Genomic DNA, 24,155 nt, shown 5'->3' with positions numbered 1-24,155 from the left:
CCAGACCCAGGATCACCGGGCTCTGCTCTGGGTGCCTCACAGAGAAAAAAGCCAGGCTCTGGGCTGGAGGGAGCCCACAGTGAAAGGAGATTCAGAGAGCTGGCCAAGGGACAAGTAGGGGACAGGGACAGCGCTAAGACCCTGCAGAGCCCTGGCAGGGAGGGCAGCTACTTGGCCAGGGCTCCTCAGGAATCACAGGATTAGATGTAGTCAAGGAAAACACGGCCTGATGGCCAGGTCAAGGCTGCTTATGACGTGACGCCAGGTCAAGGCTGACTTATGAGGAGAGGCTGAGGGAACTGGGTTTGTTTAGCCTGCAGAAGAGAAGAATGAGGGGGGATTTGATAGTTGCTTTCAACTACCTGAGAGGGGGTTCCAAAGAGGATGGATCTAGACTGTTCTCAGTGGGAGCAGATGACAGAACAAGGATCAATGGTCTCAAGTTGCAGTGGGGGAGGTTTAGGTTGGATATTAGGAAAAACTTTTTCACTAGGAAGGTGGTGAAGCACTGGAATGGGTTACCTAGAGAGGTGGTGGAATATCCATCCTTAGAGGTTTTTAAGGTCAGGCTTGACAAAGCCCTGGCTGGGATGATTTAGTTGGGGTCGGTCTTGCTTTGAGCAGGGGGTTGGACGAGATGACCTCCTGAAGTCCCTTCCAACCCTGATATTCTATGATTCTATGCTGAGGGTGAGAGCTCTTCACCCCTGGCTGGACAACGCCCTGGGAGCGGCCCTGCCCAGTGGGGACAGCCTGGATGGGATCCCAGGGGCTGCTCTCATGGCCAGGGTACTACATCCTGTGGCTGGGGTGGCAAAGAGCCCCTCCCTGCCCTGTGCTTGTAAACAAGGGGAAGTGCCCTGCACTGCTGCACAGTCACATGGCTGGCCTCCCCAGACTGGCCTTTCCCCGCTGTGGCAATGACAACACTTGACAGGGAGACGGGAAATGCAGAGGCAGGGCTGCCTGGAAGGCACTTGCTGGCTCAGGCAAGACGTGTACAGGCTAAGCCTTGGGGTTCGGAAAGAGACTCAAGCATGAAGGCGAGCTGCCATGGGGGAACCCCTGGGCTCAGCCTCAGAGGCCCCGTCCACGGTGGAACCCCTGGGCTCAGCCTCAGAGGCCCTGTCCCTGCGGGAACCCCTGGGCTCAGTATCAGAGGCCCTGGCCGTGGCAGGGACCCCTGGGCTTAGCCTCAGAGGCCCTGTCCGCATGTGCTGGGGAGAAACTGTATAAACCCAGCAGGACAGCGTTCATGAACTGAAAGGCAATTGATTGGCAGGTGGTGACTTTCGGATGTAAACATCCCCTCCAGCCCAAACCCTGCACGCCAAGCGGGCACTGCAGGCCCAGCACGGCTCTGACTAGCACAGCTGCTCGCACAGGGAAGGTTGGGAGTTTGCCAATAAAACCTGCACCAAATCACTCCCCACAGAGCGCCCACCAGACAAACAGAAGCGAGAGGTATCAGCCGTTCCGTGCTGCCCACGCTGATTGAGAGGCAGAGTGAGTCACAGATAGGGAGGTGAGACTGCCGGCACTGTCAGCGTGGGGGTCCCCAAGAACAGAGGACAGGAGGTTTGAGTCGCTTTTGACGTGACAGTGTCCCCTTAACTCCTGGGGCTGGAACCGCTCTCACCAGGCGTGACTCCACTACCATCTCACTGGGGTCCCGCCAGGGGTGCTGAAACCACGTATTTGGGTTGTTATTGCTACTTCCAGCCAGGGGGTGTGGCAGCCTTCCCCAGCATCCGTAGTTCCAGCACTTATGGGTATCACTACTGACCCTTTGTCCGCAAAGAGGGTGGATATGGCTCTCGACCACCTTGGTTCACCCTGGCTATTCTCCCAGCTCCCTGACTAATTGCAACTTATCTGCCTCAGGCAAGAGGTTACAAGTTTCCATCCAAAATCCAATGACATTAGTGATAGCAACAAGCCCCCCAATCCCAGCTCCAATGGCCCCGGTTGCTGGAAAGCAGCGTCCCTCCTGGCCCTCCCCTTCGTGGGCAGTGGCCGCAGCTCCCGGTCTGGCCCTTACCTGTAGCATGGTGCTGAACCAATTCCCCTGCTGGTGTATGAGCCTGGCTTCTCCTACCATGGTGCTGGGTAAGTGTAACAGGCTCCCTGCTGGGTGTGTGACTTATTTACTCGCCCACTGCTGGAAACTACTCCCTTTCCAATGACCTCATCTCCAGATGACACCAGCTAGCACCGCCCACATCTTCAGCTTGAGCCCCAGGTCATGTCCCAGGCTGCCCCGCGGAGAAGCTGGGCTGGAAATGTCCAGTCACTGCTAGCCACAAGACCACCGGCTTAGTGGGAATCCCCAGCACCCAAGGAGCCCTGGGTCTGAGTCTCTGCTAGCCTACACACTGAGATAGCATTGATCCCAGTTCCAGTCTGGCTGGGCAGTGCTCCATACCTCCTTAGTCGCCGGGCACCGGGGTAAATGACCGCACCCGGGTTGGGCTGGCCACACAGAGCCCTGTGCCCCTCACTTTAAGCTATTCCTTAGGTGCACCCACATTCAGATTGCTTGCAGGGGGCAGACACCTCTGCTCTGGCAAATGGTACTTACCATGACCAGCCCCTTGGTGATCTGCTCCGAGCAGCCGTGGCACAGCTCCCCGAACCTGGCCCAGTAGTCTTTCTTGCAGTAGAGGCGCCCATCCTTCTCATAGTACTGGTGGGACAGCAGGGCCCCGCACTCGCAGCACCTGCAATAGCAAGAGGGCAGCTCACAGTCGGCAAAGCCCTTTGGAGAGCCTGCCTGTGACCCATCGGGATCCGAACGAGGGCACCATGCGGGCCTGCCCCTCCCTGCCGCTTGGCCACAGGAAAGCCGCAGCACCATGGGGCTGGGTCGCTCCTGCTGGGCGCTACCTTCCCAAATGGCTGCAGGGCTGGGCTCTGGGCCCTTGCAGAGGAAATCCTGCCTGTCAGCAGAATCTGTAGCCCCAGCCCCTGGCTGTGCGCCCCACAGCAGAGGACTAGCTGATGTGCTTCAGGCATAGGCTGCCCCAGCTAGTGCCCAGCCCTCCGCGCTGAGCTACCCTCCATCCCTCCTGTATGGCCCGGCTGGTGTCTTCTCCTTGTCACCTACCCCGCACCCAGCCCAAGCTCCCCTCCCTCACACACCTGCAGGCAAGAGACCCCCAGCCCCTGTGACCTTACAGACCTCACTCCTCACCCCCTCGCTAGCCCACCCCCGGCAGCCTCAGCCCATCCCCAGCCCTGCTGCTGTCCCAGGGACTCCAGGGGAATTGCACCAGGTGTGTATTGGGTCCAGCCGGCTTTGCCTCCCCTCCAGCTCAGGCTGCATCCTGCTGGCCTCTCCCAGACCTGCTCATTTCCCCTGGGCTCACAGTGACAACACAGGAGGCTCAAGCTCCCTCCCAGCACAGTTAGTACTCAGCCCCTCCCCCCATTCCTGGTCATATCCCAGCTATGCTCAGCCCCTCCCCCATCATGTAGCTACCCTGGTGACACTTACTACCCCCCCCCCGCCCCCGTGCAGAGGAAGAACAGACTATGTGGGTGACCCCCAGCTGATGGGACTTTAGGGCTGCAACCTGACAGCATCTGCGCAACTGGGAAGCTCTTGAACCCTGACCCCACCTGTGTGGGCACCTCTGAACTGTGCCCTGTGCCGAATCCCGATGGAGAGAGAGTGAGACTGTTGCTCATCTGGCAGGGGGCTGCCAGGCTTCCGTGGGCTTCTGGGAGAGCTGCCGTTCCAGCTCTCAGTGCAGACGTTCACACTCAGGGCTAAGGGGCTGTTTACTTCTGATATAGACATCCGAGCTTGGGCTCTGGGATCCTCCCACCTCACAGGGTCCTACAGCCTGAGCCCTGTGCGCCCGGTCAGTGGACGCAGACCAGCTGCTGGCGTCTAACTGCAGTGCACCCACACCCAGAGTGATCAAAATCACTGCATATTACTCTTGGCTGCCAGCACTTCTCCTAGAGCCTAGCACCTCTGGGTCACCTGGCGGGCTCCACAATGGAGACGGAGCCAAAGGCTCCATGGACTATGCTCTGCAGGGGATGGCAATGGTTGGCAGACTGGGCTTTGATGGCCGGTGGTTATCAGCACTTACAGCACCACAGCAGCCTGCTGCCTTGGGGAGAGCCGTGGTCCTACCGCTCCGGAAAAAGCCATCACCATCCTGCGCCCTGTGTGTGGAAGAGACTGCAGCAGCCAGGCCACGAGCCACCCAGGGCCATTTCCTGTCTCTGATCATGGCTATTGCAGAGGGCTCCAGTATGTGGCAATCCCCATCCTCTGACCATGAGATGAGAGGGCCCTGCTCGCTGTGCGCCCTCCAGCCAGCCGACAAGGAGCTCGCCAGCCCAGGCACCAGTAGCTAGGTGACTCCCAGCTGCCTGGTCCCACACAGACTGTCTTCAATATAGTGATGCCCAGGTCATGCTGGCTTCCAGTTCCCTTCTCCTCCATCCCCTGCTCACCCTAGGGAATGAACCAGCTGTCAGATCTCAGGCCCCAGTCCCAGGATTCCTTGCCACGTGCAGTCTCTATGTCCGTCCCATCCCCCGGCTCACACAGACACCCCATCTCTAATTCTACCCCTCCCCCCAGCTCACACAGACAGCCCCATCTCTAATTTCACCGCATCCCCCGGATCAAACAAACTCCTCCATCTCTAATTCCACCCCATCCCCCAGGGCTCACACAGACACCCCCATCTCTAAATCCACCCCATCCCTCTGGCTCAAACAGACACCCCCATCTCTAATTCCACCCCTCCCCACAGCTCACACAGACACCCCCATCTCTATTTCCACCCCTTCCCCCAGCTCACACCGACATCCCCACCTCTAATTCCACCCCTCCCCCCGGCTCACACTGACACCCCCATCTCTAATTCCACCCCTTCACCCTGCTCACAGAGATACCCCCCACCCATCTCTAATTCTGTCCAGTCTGCAGTTCACGTCTCCCCTGGTGTCTAATTGTGGCCGAGCTCTGTAGTTCAGGTGACCACAGCTGGTCTCTAATTGCATCCCAGTTTCGTAGCTCAGGTAGCCACTGCTGGCCTCTAATTGTGTCCTGTCCATGTTGCCTGCCGGTCCCCCTCTAATTCCAGCCTGGCACCATGGCTGAGGGAGCCCTGCCTCGGAGGTAAGTTCCCAAGTGTGGTAACAGTGTGGGGCACTGGGAAGGCATGGGCTGTGTTCGGGTCCCTACTTGCTCTTGGTTTCCCCTGGTATGGGGGGAAGAGGAAGCGGTGTCACAGAGTCATGTCCTGTTTGCATGCGGGTTGCAAAGCAGCAGTTGATTTGTGTACATCATGTGCTGTCCAGCCACAGCCCGGGACCTGCCCCCGAGGGAATTGGGGCCAGAGCATGACAGCATCTCTCGTGTTAGCTGTACATGGAGCTGGGAGCCCAGGCTGGTGCACGGGTTTGGCAGTTGGGCCAAGTGATCCACATCTGTGCCATCTCCCTCAGCCAATTAGTGCAAATTAGCTGCAGAGTAAGGGTGGTGAATGGTTGAGTTACCTCTGACAACTCTTGGGTCCAGTCCCGACCAGGAACGTACGTGGGTTAGCTACAGATGGGGTGTCTGTGTGAGTCATGGGGGTAGAGTGAGCGGGTGATGGAGGAGAAGGGAACTGGGTAGCCATCTTGTGACCCTGTTGACCAGGAAGCCACCCCAAGAGACACAGCTGTGCGAGTGAAACCCTGGTGTAGACAGCACTTGTTGGACGGAAGAATTCTTCTGTCAACCTAGCCACTGCCTCTGGGGGCGGTGCAACGCCTGCCCGGATGGGAGCACTCCTTCTATCCACAGAGGTAGTGTCTTCACTGAAGCACTCCAGTTGTGCGGCTGCAGCATTCTAAGGGCAGACACGCCCTTGCCATGCCTGGCTGTCGCTGGGCGTCGCACGGATGGAACTTGTAAGGTACCAATGGCAGCGAACTGGATGGTAACACTCTGTGAATCTCAGGGGTGGCTGACCTGGTGACTGTCTGGACAAATTTCAGAGTAACAGCCGTGTTAGTCTGTATTCGCAAAAAGAAAAGGAGGACTTGTGGCACCTTAGAGACTAACCAATTTATTTGAGCATAAGCTTTCATGAGCTACAGCTCACTTCATCGGATGCATACTGTCTTCTACACTTTCCACGGTATGCATCCGATGAAGTGAGCTGTAGCTCACGAAAGCTTATGCTCAAATAAATTGGTTAGTCTCTAAGGTGCCACAAGTCCTCCTTTTCTGTCTGGACAAAAAGAGCCTTCAATCATGCTTGGAGCTGTTTCCCTGGCTTCCGGCTGACTCACCAGACATTCCAGGCTTCAGAGTAACACAGACAGGTAATAGGCCTGGAATCTCAGGCCTGGGCTACGCTAGGAATTTACATCCGTGTAGTTACGTCTCTCAGGGGTGTGAAAATATCCACACCCCCGAGAGACAGTTACACCACCTGAGCCCAGTATAGACAGCATTTGGTAGATGGCCGAATTCTTCCATGGACCTAGTGTGACGAAGTGAGACTGTTCTTAATGTTTCCTCTGAATAGTGTGGGGGTGCCTCAGTTTCCCCTAGGCAGTTCTTAAGTATCTAGGTGGTGGGGTAAGGGTGTATGATCATTGCAGCGCCCTAGAAGGCAGGTGTGTGCAGGGGTCTGGACACAGAGAATGGCCGACAACCTGTTTCCTGGCAACTGATGGCCTGGACCCTTCCCTCCTTCAAGATGAGAGCTAAAGTGTTGGAGAACAAAGGAATCAGGTGACCTCCTGGCCTGGGAAAGGGGAAAGCCCAGAGGAGGAGGGGCTGGAAGGAGTTTCAGTTTGGGGCTGGCTGGGACATGGAATGAAGTACAGACGTGGTTGTCTGGCTCACTGCCCCCAAAATGGACCCGGCTGAGGGGTCCTGTTCTCTGCACCTGCAAGCTCTGTTTTAGACCGTGTTCCTGTTGTCTAATAAACCTCTGTTTTACTGGCTGGCTGAGAGTCACGTCTGACTGTGAAGTTGGGGGGCAGGACCCTCTGACTTCCCCAGGACCCCGCCTGGGCGGACTCGCTGTGGGAAGCGCACGGAGGGGCAGAGGAGGCTGAATGCTCCGAGGTCAGACCCAGGAATGTGGAAGCTGTGTGAGCTGTGTGTCCTGCAGACAGGCTGCTCACAGAAAGGCGACTGCCCCAGAGTCCTGACTGGCTTCATGGGGAGCAGTTCCAGAGCATCGCCCAGGGACTCCGTGACAACTGGTGGCAGCTGTGGGATGTACTGCACCCCGTGGATGGCACTTCCTGCAGTAAGTGACTGGGGAGCAGTAAAACAAAGGGGGATTGACGAGGACCAGGCCTGCTGAAGGCTCAGAGAGGAGCGGTTTCGGGGGGCAGTTAACCCCTGGGAGTGTGTGACCAGCAAGAAGGACTGTGCACTAATGGGGTCCCCTTGGGGACTGCGGTGAGCAGTCTCAGAGGTGAAGGAGCCTGTGGCTTGGCCCTGGGAGAGAGAAGAAATTTTGAAGTAACAGTCCAAGGGGCGGAGGAGTCTGCAGCTCGACCCTGGCAAAGAGGTGGTGACCTCGAGAAGGGCTGGCACACTAGGGGTTCTCCCTGGAAACCGTGGGGAGCTGAGAGCACACAGGCCTGTGAGTCCACAACAACTTGGGAAGAGCGGAGTGATGGCCTGTCACCCTCTCCTTAAGAAGGACATTGTAACTCGGTGCAGAAAGAGAGGGTTGCGCATTGGAAAGTTCACCAAAGCACAGTTCATCACGCAGCTGGAGGAGGATGACAGCTCTAAGGAACAGATTCCTGACCCCAAATGGGGCTATTACAGGATCTGGGAGCAGCTGGAGTGGTAGCCAGGCAACCCCAAGTCTCCTGTCCCTGACCAGACGAGGGTCTTCACGATCGGGGATCAGAGATGGATGGGATTGGAGCTGAATCCGAGAGAGCAAGAGGACTGTGAGAGACAGCGAGAGCCCGAGAAAGAGCTGCAGAAGCAGCAGCAGCATGAACTGGAGCGGAGAGGCATAGGGGACCTCCCCACAGTGAGTGGGGATAGACCCCGGGTGCCAATTCTGCAGGGAACCTCGATACTAAATTGCAGCCCTTGGGTAACGAGGGGGGGATGTGGATGCCCACCTCACTGCCTTTGAGCAGGCTGGCGATTTGAACCAGGGGGACCCTGCGGAAAAGCCCCGGTGTCTAGCTCCCTTGCTGGGTCCGAAGGCCATAGACTCCATCAGCCCGATGGGCGGGGAGGTGGACAGGCTCCCACTCCTGACCCCAACCTATATGTCTGTGTGGAGTTTCCTGGGGCCAGGCCCCTCAGACCTCCAGTGGGAGCGGAAGGTGATGGTCAATGGGGAGACATTCCTGGGGTGGTGAGATCCTGGGACAGAGAGAACTGTTGTCAGGCCTTGGGTGGTGCAGCCTCAGATGCTGAGGGGCTGTGAGAGCTGGGTGAGGGTCCCAGGGACAAAGCCCCTCGCCCTGCCTATGGCCCATATCCCTGTGCAGACCCAGGAGGGGTGGGGCTGGCTGGCTGTTGGGGTTCTCCAGGACTCCAGTTGCGAGACCCTGTTGTGGGGTGACTGTGTCTCTTTGGGACAGGATCCAGGCCCTGCTCCTGTAACGGCCAAGGGTTTGAATTTGAATCCAGGGAACCAATCGGTGGAGAGGGAAATGGTCAGTGAAAAGGCAGATGACCTGGCTGGCAGCGGGGAGGAGCTGCTAGGCTCAGGCTACCTGCCTGCCTGTAACCAGACCCCTGGGGCTCTCCGCCCCCCTTGCACACTGGAGAAGGGGCTCACGCTGGCTCTGATGCAGTGAGGAAAGTAGCGAGCTCACTGCCTACCCCCACTGGGACAGCAAGGGCAGCGCTGAGCACAGTGGGTGCTGAGACCCCAGCTGAGTCGGGGGAGACACAGGCAGGGCAGGGGATCTGTTGGGAGTGGGAAGGCACTTGGTAAGGAAAGTTTGGATAAGCCTAGGCAGCCTTGTGAGCTGATGGCTTTGTCTAATCAGCAGGGTGGGAAGGCGAGGAGAGTGGAAGATGAGTGTCCCTGGACCTTACCTGTTAACCGGGTGGAGAATTGGGACAGTGAAGGAAATGTGCCTGTGTCTGTCAGGGGTATTGACTTGCCTGTGGAGGGAGCTACCCTGATCTCCAAGCAGTTGTCTGTGACCAGCCTTGTGTGCTGGGACAAGGGAAAAGAGATCCCAAGCTGTGTGTCTGGGAAAGGAGAAAGTGTGTCCGGCTCTTCTTTGTCTGTGGAGCAGACATAAGGGGCCTTTCAGCCTGTGATGGTTGAGGGTCGTGCAGTTGTCTCAGAGTTGGTTCTGGATTCAGCTAAAGCCCAGGAAGGGAATGGTCCTAAGTTTGTGTCTGCTCGGGAGAATGGCCGTGTAACTAGGTCGTATCCAGTTAGTGTCTATGTAAAATCCCAGAGACCAGACAATTCTGGTGCTTGTATTTTGCCTGTTGCTAGTGTGTGGCTGGGAAAGGGTGTCGCAACTCTGTCTAATCAGGGTGAGATCCTAGCTAGGGCACAAGGAGAGCATGATTGTGTTACCTACTGAGGGTGTGAAAACCTGTAGCAAGAAGGAAAAGATTCCTGAACTTGTGTGTGGCAAAGGGAAGGAGAATGCTTCTGACCTTTTATCTAGGAAGTCTGTAAGTTTGCCTGAAAGGGGATTGTGTAGGAATCCGCCAGATGGGCCAGAGATAATTCTGGATGTAAGGGAGTCCCAGAAAGAGTCTGTTGTTGCTCAGGAAAGTGTTCCTCTAGAGCAAGCCCTTTTCACTGGCTGGCTGAGAGTCACGTCTGACTGTGGAGTTGGGGGGCAGGACCCTCTGGCTTCCCCAGGAGCCCGCCTGGGCGGACTCGCTGTGGAAAGCGCACGGAGGAGCAGAGGAGGCTGAATGCTCTGAGGTCAGACCCAGGAAGGTGGAAGCTGTGTGAGCTTTGTGTCCTGCAGACAGGCTGCTCACAGAAAGGCGACTGCCCCAGAGTCCTGCCTGGCTTCATGGGGAGCAGTTCCAGAGCATCGCTCAGGGACTCCGTGACACCTAGCTACTGCCTCTCAGGGAGGTGGATTATTGACGCCTACGGCAAAATCCCTCCTGTCAGCATAGGTAGTGTCTACACTGAAGCTCTGCAGCTGTACTGCTGTAGAGTTTTAAGTGCAGACCAGGGGTCTCAAACACACGGCCTGCGGGGTTATTTTCTGCGGCCCTCCAGCTCCCCGAGGCCCCTCGCCACGTTTACCTCGAGCGGCTCTGGCCCTGAGCGGCATGGGGGCAGGGCAGGCAGGCAGGAAGGGAGCCTGCCCTGCCCCTGGTGTGTGCCAGGCCGGAGTCCACCCCACAAACCCCTCCTGCAGCCGAACCCCCTGCCTTTGACCCCCTCCTGAACCCCGCACCCCAACCCCCTGCCCTGAGCCCCCCGCCACACCCCGAGCCCCCTCCTGCACTCCACACCCCTCCGGCACCTCAACTCCCTGCCCTGAGCCCCCGCCACACCCACACTCCTCCTGCACCCCCTGAGAGCAGGGAGGGTGCGGAGTTGGGGTGGGGATTTCGGGGAAGGGTTGGAATGGGGCCAGGGAAGGGGTGGGAAGAGGTGGGGCAGGGGCGGGGCCTCATGGACGAGGTGGAGTGCGGGTGGGTGCACGGTGGTGGTGGGGGGGTGTCAGTGATGCGGCCCTTGGGCCAATGTACTAGTCCTCATGTGGCCGTCGTGGTCATTTAGTTTGAAACCCCTGGTGCAGACACACCCATACGCTATTTGTGGCACAGTAGCAGTGTGACGAAGCGGGACAGTTCTTAATGTTTCCTCTGAATAGTGTGGGGGGTGCCTCAGTTTCCCCTGGGCAGTTTTTAAGTCTCTAAGGGGTGAGGTAACGGGGTATGGTCCTTGCAGAGCCCTAGAGGGCAGGTGTGTGCAGGAGTCTGGACACAGAGAATGGCCGACACCCTGTTTCCTGGCAACTGATGGCCTGGCCCTTCCCCCCTGCAAGGTGAGAGCTGAAGGGTTGGAGAACAAAGGAATCAGGTGACCTCCTGGCCCGGGAAATGGACAAAGCCCAGAGGAGGAGGGGCTGGAGGGAGTTTCAGTTGGGGGCTGGCTGGGACATGGAGTGAAGGGCAGACGTGGTTGTCTGGTTCACTGCCCCCCAAAATGGACCTGGCTGAGGGGTCCTGTTTTCTGCACCTACAAGCTCTGTTTTAGACCATGTTCCTGTCATCTAATAAACCTTCTGTGTTACTGGCTGGCTGAGAGTCACGTCTGACTGTGAAGTTGGGGTGCAGGACCCTCTGGCTTCCCCAGGACACCGCCCGGGCGGACTCGCTGGGGGAAGCGCACGGAGGGGCAGAGGAGGCTGAATGCTCCGAGGTCAGACCCAGGAAGGTGGAAGCTGTGTGAGCTGTGTGTCCTGAAGACAGGCTGCTCACAGAAAGGCGACTGCCCCAGAGTCCTGACTGGCTTCATGGGGAGCAGTTCCAGAGCATCACCCAGGGACTCCGTGACAAGCAGCTAGGACCCCAGTCAGGGATCAAGGCCTTGTTGCACTAGATGCTGTACAAAGAGAACAAAAAGATAGTCCCTGGCTGGTTCTTATCATCCTCATTCACACTGCAGAACAGATCTGCCTGGTTCAGATTGTGCTCAGCAAGACCTACCATCACGCCATGCAAGATGCCTTAAAGAATGTCTTACTTGAGCAGCACTGTCCTTCCCGTTGTCTGGGCCATGCCCCGGCTGGCCAACCAGGCAGGAGCCCGAGAAGGTGGCGAGCGAGCCATCCCGCAGATGTGCAGCCCCCACTGGCAATGTGTCCTTAGGCCTGGCACAGCGGCTCTGACTCATGCTGCACTTGCCGCAATGGTTTCCAGCTGCTGGGGGCAAGCAGAACCCTCTGCTCCCCATGAACCCCTTGTCCCAGTGGGGAGGCCCCAGCTGCTGTGCCCTGTCCACAGCTCTCTACTCCCCCACCCCCGGGCGCCAGGTGCTGGGCTTGCTGGAGCGCTAGTCCCAACAGCAGGGCGGGGAGGGGGACTGAACAGTATGCACGAACAGTGCAATTCACGACTGCTTCAGATGTAGCCTGCTGGAACTCTTGGGCTCTGGCAGGACACTGCTGTGGGGAAGCTCACAGCATGGGAAGATCACCTTTTATATGCCTGGTAGGGAAGACGCATGCAGAAAAGCGAGGAGCATGTGGCTGGCGAAGAGCAGGCTGTTCATGAGAGGCGCGTGGGGTCAGGATCATGGGTACGGAGAGAGGGGGACTGGAGTGGGGGCATGGGAATGTCCGTGTCAGGCCGGGGGGGCAGTACGGAGAGTGACGGGCAGGGGCTGAGGGCTGGAGTGGGGGGTATCGGTGTGGGACCGGAGTTTGGGAGGGTGGGGGTCGGGCTGCCAGTGGGGGGATGGAGGGTCAGAGATTGGGCTGAGGATGTCAGTGTGGGGCTGGAGGTTGTGGGGTGCTGGCGTGGGGCTGGAGTAGGGGGTGGGGTATAGATAATGGGGGGCGGAAGGGCTGGGGCTGTCCATGGGGGGCTGGAGGGGGCCAGGAAGGGCGGGGCTGGAGGGGGCGGGGCTGCAGTGAGGCGCATGGGGGCGGGGCTGGAGGGGGCGGGGCAGCAGCGGCAGGCGCAGTGGGGGCGGGGCTGCAGAGTGAGGCGCATGGGGGCGGGACTGTAGGGGGCGGGGCTGCAGAGTGAGGAGCGGTGGGGTCGGGGCTGGAGGGGGACAGGAAGGGCGGGGCTGGAGGGGGCGGGGCTGCAGAGAGAGGAGCGGTGGGGGCGGGGCTGGAGGGGGCGGGGCGGCAGCGGCAGGCGCAGTGGGGGCGGGGCTGTGCTTCTGCAGCCCGCTCCTGACTCCTCCCCCTTTCTCGGCGGCACGAGGGTCGCAGGGGCATCAGCGATGATGTCACGCCCCGGCAGCCCCATTACGTCACCCGGGCCGGGAAGCCGCGCTCCGACTGCGTCCCTCAAACGCCGCCGGGAGGGCGCCGCGCAGGGGCCGCTGGGGGTGGGCTGGACGGCCCCGCCCCCTGCGCTCCCCGGCCCCGCCCCGCCCCCTGCGCTCCCCGGCCCCGCCCCGCCCCGCCCCCTGCGCTCCCCGGCCCCGCCCCCTGCGCTCCCCGGCCCCGCCCCGCCCCGCCCCCTGCGCTCCCCGGCCCCGCCCCCTGCGCTCCCCGGCCCCGCCCCGCCCCGCCCGAAGGGCGCGCAGCCGCCCCCTGCGCTCCCCGGCACCTGCGGGGCGCCGCCCCCTGCGCTCCCCGGCCCCGGCCCCGGCCCCGGCGCGCTCACCCGCTCGGCCCGCCCGCTCGGGCGCCTGGCACCGCGCACACACGCACTGCGGAGGGCCAAAGGGGAGACCCGCTTGCTGGGCCGCAGGCGGCTCCAGGGGTAGAGATGAGCCACTCGGAGACTTTGGGGGTGACCCTGACCCTGGGGGGGCGCAGCGGCTGGGTCACGCTCTCGCCATGCTGCTTGGCCCTCAGCCTTGCGAAGACCTTTGGTCTGGCCGCTGCGCAGCTCTGCCAGAGGTCGCAGTGATGGTGAGTGCCCAGGCACGTCCCCTCGCCCTGCTCACCCACCTGCCTTTGATCCACCCTGGCAGCCCACTGGGCGCCCGCTTGGCCCAAGGCAGACCCAGCTCACCCGCCTGGCTCCCCGACCCTTGCTCAGTCCAGCAGACCCCAGCGTCCCTCCCGGACCCAGATAAGTCCCTTCCTCTCATGCTGCCTCAGGTTCCCCATCTGATCAAGGGGATAACAACACACACGCCCAGGCGGCTGGGACAGCTGCCCACTTTGGAGCAGAGGGGTTTTCGGTTCCTCGATGCTGGGTGGAGGGGAGGTGGGGGATATTTCACACAAAAAGCAGCCAGACTTTTTACCAAGTGCATAACACGAGAGGCCAATTCCCCCCGGCCTGAGGGAGGAAAATTCCGGCCCCAGCCACCGACCCAGACGGTTCCTCTAGTCACCGAGGGGCCAATTCCCCCCAGTCTGGGGGAGGAAGCCGCAGCCCCCAGAAGATGATCAGAATCTCAGCATCACCAGACCCTGCTCAGCTCCTCCCCCTCCCACAGCTGGTCTGGCCTCAGCTGCCTGCTAACTGGAGGAGTGCAGGAGAAGCAGTGAGCAGGCGGTGAGGAGAGATGTGTGGGGGCAGCTGCCCTCCAGGCTAGAGGGCTGGGTGTGGGGGGAGGGGACATTTCCTGCCACAGTTTCTATTTCCTTGGCAGTATGTCTCCAGGCACACGCCTTTTCCTCGGGATTGCTGCCTTCCCTCTATCCCTGTCCTGGGCTTGGACCCAAGGGTGCTGTCCGGACTCCACCGCAAACTGTCCCACACCGTGGCCCCAAGCCCATGGTGATGCAGTGTCCCTAGCCATGGCGGAGGCTCAGCTGCAAGCCAGAGCAGCCCCACACACTTACTTGACTCCAGCACTCAGGAAGCGGCTCTTCTTGAGCACAGCAGTCAGCATCCTCCGAACCAGAACTGGAGTCCGGGGCCGTGTGGCCCCCGCCTCAGTGAGCGGCACTCACGCACAGCCTCTGCTAGGATGGTGGGGCCATGCATTCAGCTGTGGGGGCGCCTCCCCCAGCTGGCCAGGGAGGCCCTGCACACACTTCTGTGGCTTCTAATTCCTACAGACGCATTAAGTGAGAGGGAGAGAGACCAGGAACCCATGACATCATCCCCTCCTCCCCAGCCTGCTCCCCACAGCTCTGTCCTCAGTGACTCAGGGAGAGACACTTGCTTTCACTTCCCCCCACCCCCAGACCACAGCCAGCAGCCTGAGGAGGAAAGGAAACCGAGCTGTAATCACACAGGGAGGTGGCTTCCTCAGTGACAGCCAGCAGCCTGCCCTGCATCAGCCATTGCTGCGCCTCCCCTGGGCTAGCTCCTCATGGGGACTCACAGGCCTCCCCTCCCTAGGCACACGCCTGCAAACACAACACCAGCCAACCCGCATGGCACCCCACTGTTCCATGCATAACATCAGCACTGACGTGTGCAGCTTACTGTCCACATGGACATGGCCCTGTTGCCACCCATACACGCCCTCCCACATCTCTTCCCCCATTTGCAACAGCACTGTGCCTGGCCATGCCCTGCCTTCCAACATCGCAGCTCACCCCTGCCCACAAACTCGCAGCGTCCCTGCCAGCGAACCCAACTCCCAGTCGCATGCACAGCTTCCAGGATGCAGATGCACAGGTGCATACCTGCCAAGTGCAGAGAGCCCTGGGGCAGGTACCCATGTGTGCACCCCAAGGGAACGGGGCTTTCCCAGCTCCAGAGAGCCCTGCTGTGTTGCCAGCCCTGGGAAGGGCTGCACTGGCGCTAGCGGCAATTCGGTGGCTGGCTACGCCACTGTCAGCAAAGCTCCAGTGCAGCTGCCGGCATTAACCCCGGTGCTGCCTCGCCCTGCTCACAGGGGCACCGTCACGGTGTCGGCACGAGGAGGGAACTGTCACAACTTCCACCCCTCTGCCCCCTCAACAGATTGAAGGAGAAACGCTTGCTGACCCCCTTGCCTGGGCAGAGGGGCTTGGCTCTGTCCTGGCCCCAGAAAAGCCTGCCCCCACTCTGGGGACTCCAGCACACAGGATGCGATGCACAGTCCACCGCTCCCTTCCCTGGCTCTGGCTTAGCCGGCACACAGGCTAATGAGGAGCAGATGGCCCCGTTCACATGCTCTCCAGCTGCTGCTGCTGCTGCTATTAATGGCTGCCCAGTTGCAGTAGCGCATGGGGCTGTGGAGTGCAGAGAGCAGCCCAGCTTCCCACGGAATCTGTGTCGCTCCCAGACAGGCTTCTTGCAGACATCACTGTGCCCCAGGGACAGGCCAAAGGGTCAGCTTGTTCTGTGTTTGTACAGCACCTTGCACAATGGGGTCCTGGGCCATCTCAGGCTGCTAGGTGCTACGGTAACACAAACAGTAATAATAATAATGAAGGGTGCCACCCTCACACCGCCCCACAGCACCCCCTGCTGGGAGATGCCAGAGCAGAAATAGCTGGGAGCTCCCCCACAGCCAGGACTCCTGCTCCACTCCCTACAGCGCCCCTGCTGGGAGAGGCTGGGACTGCAGTAGAATAGCAGGGAGGTCCCTTGAAGCAAGCATTGGCACACAGGGCCCCAGTAAGGTTTGGGTGGGTCAAGCTGAAGGCAGGCTGCAGCAAGGATGCCAGGGGCTGGGCACTCCCATTCCCCAGGCCAGGGACACACTCCATGCTGCATGCCTGGTGTCTGAGCCCTCCCTGTGGAATGACATTTATCTGTGCTGCGACCACAGATGTGAGGGGCAGCACACTTGTGTGGCACTGAAGGGCAGGCCTCTGAGAGGAGTGGCTGGGAGCCTGCAGGCTCCCCGTGACAGGGAGCGCAGGGGCCCAGCAACGCCATGCTCACACTCTGCTTCACCCCATCTGGGATCCAGCTGCAGCAGCAAACGCCCCTTCACCCCGGCTGGCCTGTCCGAACACCTGGCATGCCTGGGGCGCCTGGCTTGGAGGACAGCCCTCGCTGACTGAGTGCTGGAGAGGCTTCAAGCCCCACGCAGCGCACAGGGCTCCCTCCTGTGGCCAGGCCACTGGGCAGTCTGGGTGACATGGCCAGTGCTGAGGGCTGGGAAGAAGCCTGAAGAGCAGGTGCTGAGGGGAGAGAGGAGCCCAGGGAAGCAAGCAAGAAACCAAAGCAGACTGCCAGGGTCACAGGCAGCCAGGGTGTGCCAGGGCCCCAGAGCCCATCCGGGGGAGAACTGCAGCCCACCCTGGGAATGCCCACCCCAAGTCTAACGGCTAGCTGGGACCAGGGCCCTTACCCCAGGAAGTTGTGTGCCAGAGAGGCATTGCATATGTGTGTGTTTGTGCAGGACATTGTGTGTGTGACAGTGCATGAGTGTATATCTGTGCAGGACATGGACACGTGTGTGTGTGTGTGTACACATGCTGCCACCTTGCAGCCCTGACCAGGAGGTGACACCAGTGTCTGTCCCTAGACTTCTAGCCTTGGCTAGACTTCTAGCTGGGGAGCGCAGGCTGGAGACCTCCATGCCTGTCCCATGTGGCTCCTACCTGAAGCAGTCAGCATGCCAGTCAGCGTTCAGGGCCTGGAGGTATTGTCCATCGTAGATACTGTGGCCACAGCTCGCACATACAGGCAGGTCGCTTCCTGCAGGGCACAGAAGAAGCACAGGCTGTTGCACCCCCATGCGAGGGCACAGCCAGCCCCAGCAGAGTCAATCTGGCTCGGGGAGCCCTGAGGGCCCTTCTCCCGTGGAAGCCCGGCACCTAACCTCACCTGCATGCATTGAGGCAACTATGGAGAGAGACGTGCAGCAGGGGGAGCTGGTGGTAAAGGGACAGGACAGGACAGCAGGACTCCTGAGTTGGGGGGACATAGAACATCTCCTAGCTGCTCTGTGCCTCAGTTTCCCCATCAGTGAAAGGGGAATGTGATGTAGCGACTGCCTGGCAGGCTATGCAGCAGCACGCTCTGGCAGGTGTGCAGGGTATGGCGAGCCTTGGTGGGATGGCGCCAGAAACGGGCACGCAATTAGTCCCACAGACCCCTGTGCGAGGAGCACCGAAACCGCTACAGAGCAAGAACAACTAGGCCGGGCACATCCCCCCCTCACACCTGAGAGCCCGCAGCCCGTCTGCCACCGGGACCCATTCCCTTCCCCTTCCCCACAGGGCCTGCACTGACCCTCCCCCACCCCCACCTGCCCATCACCAGGACTCACAGTAACTCAGAGCCTCATCCCCCCATCACATGGACTCACACTGACATTCACCCCCGCCACACACTCCCCACCATGCTGTCACTGCAACACCTACAAACCCTGACCCCCTCCCACACTGGAACTGCAGTGACCCTCATGCCCCTCCCCCACTGGGACCTGCATGGACCCTGACCCCTGTCCTCCAGACCCACACAGGCCTTGACTTCCCATCCCCCACTGGGACCTATGCTGACCCTGAGCCCCCATCTCTGGGCCCTGACCAAGCCTGGCCTCTGGCCCAGGGGAGGTGCAACACAAGCCAGGCATAGCCGTGCTCTCCCAGTGGCTTCTTTGCACTTTCCACTCACCTTGCCTATATTTACTGATCCCCTGCTGGTTTCTATAACAGGGGCAGGGGTCCCCACCAGCCACAGCCAGAGCTGCCCCCTCCAGTGCCCATGGCCCGTGCTGGAAGAGCAGGACTGGGACAGAGTCACATCAGGGCTCAGGCTGGGGCAGGGTGACAGGCCCTGGGCGTGTGGTGTCTGGCAGGAGTCAGGAGTGTGGCCTGGGCCAGCCTGGGGCCCTGGAGAGCGGTGGGGCTCCCTGGCGATGCAAGCGCCGCCCTGAGTGCCCACGACTGCTGCTCTGTCTCCTCTGACTGGCAGGTGAGGGGTGGGAAGCGCAAAGCGGAGTGGGGTGGAGGGAGAGCACGGGGCAGACTCAGCCCAGGGGCCCCAGGGCCAGTCCAGAGCTCAGGGGAGAGAGCAGTGGAGGCTGCTGGTTTGGGAAAGGCGGGGGTGGGGAGCCCTGCTGGCCCTGAGGGCTGCATGAATGGGTGAGGGAAGGTGGTGAAGAAGATGCTGTCAGGCAGGTGACTCGCTGAGCAGGGGAAGAGCAAAGTGCATGAGGGGGAAGGAAGGGGGAGGTGTGCAGGGGTGAGGAGTGTGAGGGGAGGATAGGATGAGGCATGGGGGAGGAGATGTGGGGTGGCAAGAAGGTCAGGGCCCCTCAGCAGGCTGAGTGTGCAGGGTGTCAGCGGGCGCAGGGGGTCCCCACTGCCCAAGAGAAGCCAGGAACCACTCCCCAGCTGTCAGGAGAGAGGGCCCCGGCGTGGGGGCAGTGGAGGCCCCAAGTACTGAGTCACAGGAGCCCGGCTCCGCGGGGGGTGGAAGCAGAATGGCTTGAAAGCAGAGCTGCTGGCGGCAGTAAAGTGATAGGTGGGCATGGAGAGGGGCCATGCGCTGGTGTGGGAGGCAGGGCAGCCAGGACAAGAGGGAGCTGTTAATCACCAGGATCATCTAGGCCAGGCTAAGGTCTGCTCCCTCCTGCTTTGGGAGCCAGGCCCCCAGCTCACAGCGGGAAAGGAGCCAAGGGGCTGTGACAAGCCACACCCTGAAATGATGAACCCCCAGCAGCCAGGGCCAGGCTGCAGGGCTAGGGAACAGCTGGCAAACGGCATTGCAAGGGGCTGGGAGTAGGGTGACCAGATGTCCTGATTTTATAGGGACAGTCCTGATATTTGGGGCTTTGTCTTATATAGGTGCCTATTACCCCCTAACCCAGTCCCGATTTTTCACACTTGCTGTCTGGTCAGCCTGGAGCTGGGAGTGGTGGCTGGGGAGTTGGGAGCAGGGGACCTTTGATGGGAGGGTTTAGGTGACCCCCAGAGGGCCAGAGAAAGGCCACTGATGTCCCAGGGAATAGAAGCAGGGATGTAGAAAGCTCCTGTCCAGCATGCACCTCCTGGCCAGGGGGAGGGCTCAGATGCTAGGGTTACTATCCCCTGTGCTGGAGGAATGTGAGCAGTGGGATGGGAACCCCAAGCCAGGGAGAGACAGGGGGGAGCGCCTGGCTGCAGGAGGACGGAGGGGGCAGCTTCTGGGAACCCTGGCCTGACCGGAGCAGGACTGAGGTAGGGTGAGGGGCACCTCGTGGCTCAGCAGGGGGCCATGGGCTCTTCAACCTCTAGCCCAGGGCTAAGAGCTGGCCACCAACTGCCCCCTGAGGGCTGCCTGCCTGCAGTGGGCCAGGCGGCGGAGGCCTCCCCGGTATCACAAAGGGCCCGCCTGGCCGGGAGCGGGGGGCCCGGGACACGAAGTCGCGCCAGTGGGAGCCCCCTCCACACCTGCCCAGCAACGTGTCCGAGCCCTGAGCCGCCCGCCCGTCCAAACCCACTGCAGCAGGGGAAACGATTCGCTCAAGGTCACAGCGAGTCCCTGCGGGCTGCGAAAGGAACCCAGGAGTTCGGGCTCCGGGAGCCCCTGCGCCAAGCGCTGGCCCGGGGTTCCTCCCTGCGGGGTGCGCCGGGGGCTCCTGCAGCCCCCGGCCGGGCAGTGGCCGGAGCGGCCGGGCTGGGCACGCAGGGGGCGCGGCAGCGGCCGGGGAGCAGCCGGGGCCGGGGGATGAGAAGAGGCTCCGGCCGCCCGGAGCTGTCCCTGCCCGGCCGCCGGCTGGCGGGGCTCCCGCATCTGCAGAGGCGGCGCAGCGGCCCCAGCCCGGCCCCGGGCACGAACCTTCGTCCTCTCCCATCGGCTCGTCCCTCCAGGTGCAGCAGAGGAGCATCAACCTCATCCACCCGCCGGCTGGCCCTGGCACGACCGCGGCGCCAGGCTCCGCCGCCTGCTCCGGCTCGGGGCGCGTCTGGCTCGCAGGCGGCGAAAGGGGCAGGGCTGCGATGGATGCTCAGCGGGAGGACGGGGCTGGCCGACCGCACAGCGTCCCTGGGAAAGCAGGAGCGAGACAGGGAGCGAGGGCCGCCGCCGATGCCCCAGCCCCGCAGGCGGGGGAGGTGGGGCAGGAGCGGGGGCAGCAGGGAGCCGGGCAGGGCAGAGTCCAGTGCACCTGCCTCCCGCCCATTAACCCTGGGACAGCCCAGCCCAGCTCCTGCACTCCCGGCCGCAGTGACACTGAGCAGGGAATCCCACCCGAGAAGGACCTGGGCCGCGGGAAAGCTGGTCAGAAGTTGGTCCAGTAACAGATATTCCCTCATCTCCAGCACCCCGGGACCCACAGATACACCAGCGCTGCAGACCGGGGCAGGGCCGACTAGTGTGGGGCTGGTTCCCCGCATTGTCACTGACCCCGTGGCCATTGGTGAGTTGTTCCAGTGGTTGATTACCCTCGCTGGTACACATTTATGCCTTATTTCCAGTCTGAATTTGGATCCTGTTACATCCTTCTCTGCTCTGTTGACGAGCCCATTATTAAATATTTGTTCCCCATGTAGGTGCTCACAGACTGTAATCAAGTCGCAGCTTGTGTTAAACAGATCAAGCTGCTTGAGTCTCTCACTGTAAGGCAGGTTTTCTAATCTTTTACTCATTCTCATGGCTCATCTCTGAACCCGCTCCATTTATCAACACTCTTTTTGACCTGTGGACACCAGCACTGGACACAGAATTCTAGCAGTGGTCACACCTGTGTCCTGGGAACTACAGGCCAGTCAGCCTCACCTCAGTCCCTGGAAAAATCATGGAGCAGGTCCTCAAAGAATCAATCCTGAAGCACTTGCATGAGAGGAAAGTGATCAGGAACAGCCAGCATGGATTCACCAAGGGAAGGTCATGCCTGACTAATCTAATCGCCTTTTATGATGAGATTACTGGTTCTGTGGATGAAGGGAAAGCAGTGGATGTATTGTTTCTTGACTTTAGCAAAGCTTTCGACACGGTCTCCCATAGTATTCTTGTCAGCAAGTTAAGGAAGTATGGGCTGGATGAATGCACTATAAGGTGGGTAGAAAGCTGGCTAGATTGTCGGGCTCAACGGGTAGTGATCAATGGCTCCATGTCTAGTTGGCAGCCGGTATCAAGTGGAGTGCCCCAAGGGTCGGTCCTGGGGCCGGTTTTATTGATATCTTCATAAATGATCTGGAGGATGGTGTGGATTGCACTCTCAGCAAATTTGCGGATGATACTAAACTGGGAGGAGTGGTAGATACGCTGGAGGGGAGGGATAGGATACAGAAGGACCTAGACCAATTGGAAGATTGGGCCAAAAGGAATCTGATGAGGTTCAATAAGGATAAGTGCAGGGTCCTGCACTTAGGACGGAAGAACCCAATGCACAGCTACAGACTAGGGACCGAGTGGCTAGGCAGCAGTTCTGCAGAAAAGGACCTAGGGTGACAGTGGACGAGAAGCTGGATATGAGTCAGCAGTGTGCCCTTGTTGCCAAGAAGGCCAATGGCATTTTGGGATGTATAAGTAGGGGCATAGTGAGCAGATCGAGGGACGTGATCGTTCCCCTCTATTCGACATTGGTGAGGCCTCATCTGGAGTACTGTGTCCAGTTTTGGGCCCCACACTTCAAGAAGGATGTGGATAAATTGGAGAGAGTCCAGCGAAGGGCAACAAAAATGATTAGGGGTCTGGAACACATGACTTATGAGGAGAGGCTGAGGGAGCTGGGATTGTTTAGCCTGCAGAAGAGAAGAATGAGGGGGGATTTGATAGCTGCTTTCAACTACCTGAAGGTGGTTCCAAAGAGGATGGCTCTAGACTGTTCTTAATGGTAGCAGATGACAGAACGAGGAGTAATGGTCTCAAGTTGCAGTGGGGGAGGTTTAGATTGGATATTAGGAAAAACTTTTTCACTAAGAGGGTGGTGAAACACTGGAATGCGTTACCTAGGGAGGTGGTAGAATCTCCTTCCTTAGAGGTTTTTAAGGTCAGGCTTGACAAAGCCCTGGCTGGGATGATTTAACTGGGAATTGGTCCTGCTTCGAGCAGGGGGTTGGACTAGATGACCTTCTGGGGTCCCTTCCAACCCTGATATTCTATGATTCTATGATTCTATGAAATACAGAGGTGAAATCAACTCTCTGCTCCTACTTGTGATTCCCCTGTTTGTACATCCAAACATTGCATTAGCTCTTTTGGCCACCGCGTGGCACTGGGGGCTCATGTTCAGCAGATTATCCACCATGACCCCCAAGTCCTTTTCAGAGTCCCTGCTTCCCAGGATGGAGCCCCCCACCCTGTAAGTATGGCCGACATTCTTTGTTCATAGAGGTATACTACATTTACATTTAGCAGTATTAAAAAGAACATTGTTTTCTTGCACCCAGCTTACCATGTGATTGAGATCGCTCTGTGTCAGTGACCTGTCCTCTTTGTTATTTACAACTCCCCCAAATTTTGTGTCATCTGCAAACTTTATCAGTGATGATTTTATGTTCTCTTCCAGGTCATTGATAAAAATGTTAAATAGTGTTGGGCCAACAACTGATTCCCATGGAACCACACTGGAATCACACCTGCTCAATCACAATTCCCCATTTACAGTTACATTTTGAAACAGTTTTTAGTCCATTTAATGTGTGCCATGTTAATTTTATATTGTTCTAGTTTTTTATTCACATGTCATGTTTTACCAAGTGAAATGCCTGAAGAAGTCTAAGTATATTATGTCAACACTATTATCTTCATCAAGCAAACTTGCAATCTCATGGGGAGCTGGGGACAGAAAGATTAAGTGATGGCCTAGGATAACACAGGGAGTTGGTAGCAGAGTAGGGAATTGATCACACGTTGCTGATCAGGCCTTGGTCGCCGGACCACCCTTCCTCCCTTTATGATCCTTCCTTTTGCTGTAACACAGGCCATAGAATTTCATGCAGGAATTCCTACATCCATAAGAACAGCCAGACTGGGTCAGACCGAAGGTCCATCTAGGCCAGTATCCTGTCTTCCAACAGTGGCCAATGCCAGGTGCTTCAGAGGGAATGGACAGAACAGGGCAATTATTGAGTGATCCATCCCCTGTCTCCCATTTCCAGCTTCTGGCAAACAGAGGCTAGGGACACCATCCCTGCCCATGCTGGCTAATAGCCATTGTTGGACCTGTCCTCCATGAACTTATCTAGTTCTTTTTAAAACCCTGTTATAGTCTTGGCCTTCACAATGTCCTCAGGCAAGGAGTTCCACAGGTTGACTGTGCGCTGAGTGAAGAAGTGCTGCCTTTTGTTTGTTTTAAACCTGCTGCCCATTAATTTCATTTGCTGACCCCTAGTTCTTGTGTTATGAGAAGGAGGAAATAACACTTCCTTATTTCCTTTCTCCACACTAGCCATGATTTTATAGACCTCAATCATATCCCCTCTTAGTCGTCTTTTTTCCAGGCTGAAAAGTCCCAGTCTTTTGAAACCTTTCCATACCCGTAATCATTTTTGTTGCCCTTTCCCGAACCTTTTCCAATTCCAGCATATCTTTTTGGAGATGGGGCGACCACATCTGCACGCAGTATTCAAGATGTGGGCCAGGTGTACCATGGATTCATATAGAGGCAATATGATATTTTCTATCTTATTATCTATCCCTTTCTTAATTCGGTGACAGCTTTCAGATGGGTAGTCATGTTAGTCTGTATCAGCAAAAACAACAAGGAGTCCTTGTGGCACCTCACAGACTAACA

General features: G+C 58.9%; 1 protein-coding gene across 3 annotated transcripts in view; it reads right to left on the bottom strand.

Annotated features, from left to right (window-relative positions):
- Positions 1–20,423, bottom strand: part of LIMK1 (LIM domain kinase 1) — a 42,730-nt gene extending 22,307 nt beyond the window's left edge. The window contains exons 1-3 of one of the 3 annotated variants that reach the window (XM_084650709.1): positions 20,255–20,423; positions 17,089–17,185; positions 2,582–2,720 (exon numbers count right to left, since the gene is read on the bottom strand). In XM_084650709.1, the coding sequence (XP_084506835.1) occupies positions 2,582–2,720; positions 17,089–17,185; positions 20,255–20,312 (294 nt within the window). In that variant the 5' untranslated portion in view covers positions 20,313–20,423. Of the gene's footprint in view, positions 1–2,581; positions 2,721–4,103; positions 4,520–14,439; positions 14,647–17,088; positions 17,186–20,254 lie in introns of those variants that run through there. The other 2 variants (XM_084650711.1, XM_084650710.1) reach the window with 2 other exon arrangements.
- Positions 20,424–24,155: the final 3,732 nt, after the last annotated feature.

Source organism: Lepidochelys olivacea (genome assembly GCF_965140295.1).
Source record: "Lepidochelys olivacea isolate rLepOli2 genome assembly, chromosome: 17".
In the NCBI taxonomy this organism is placed as follows: domain Eukaryota; kingdom Metazoa; phylum Chordata; order Testudines; family Cheloniidae; genus Lepidochelys; species Lepidochelys olivacea.
This window is presented reverse-complemented; position numbering and strand designations above follow the sequence as displayed.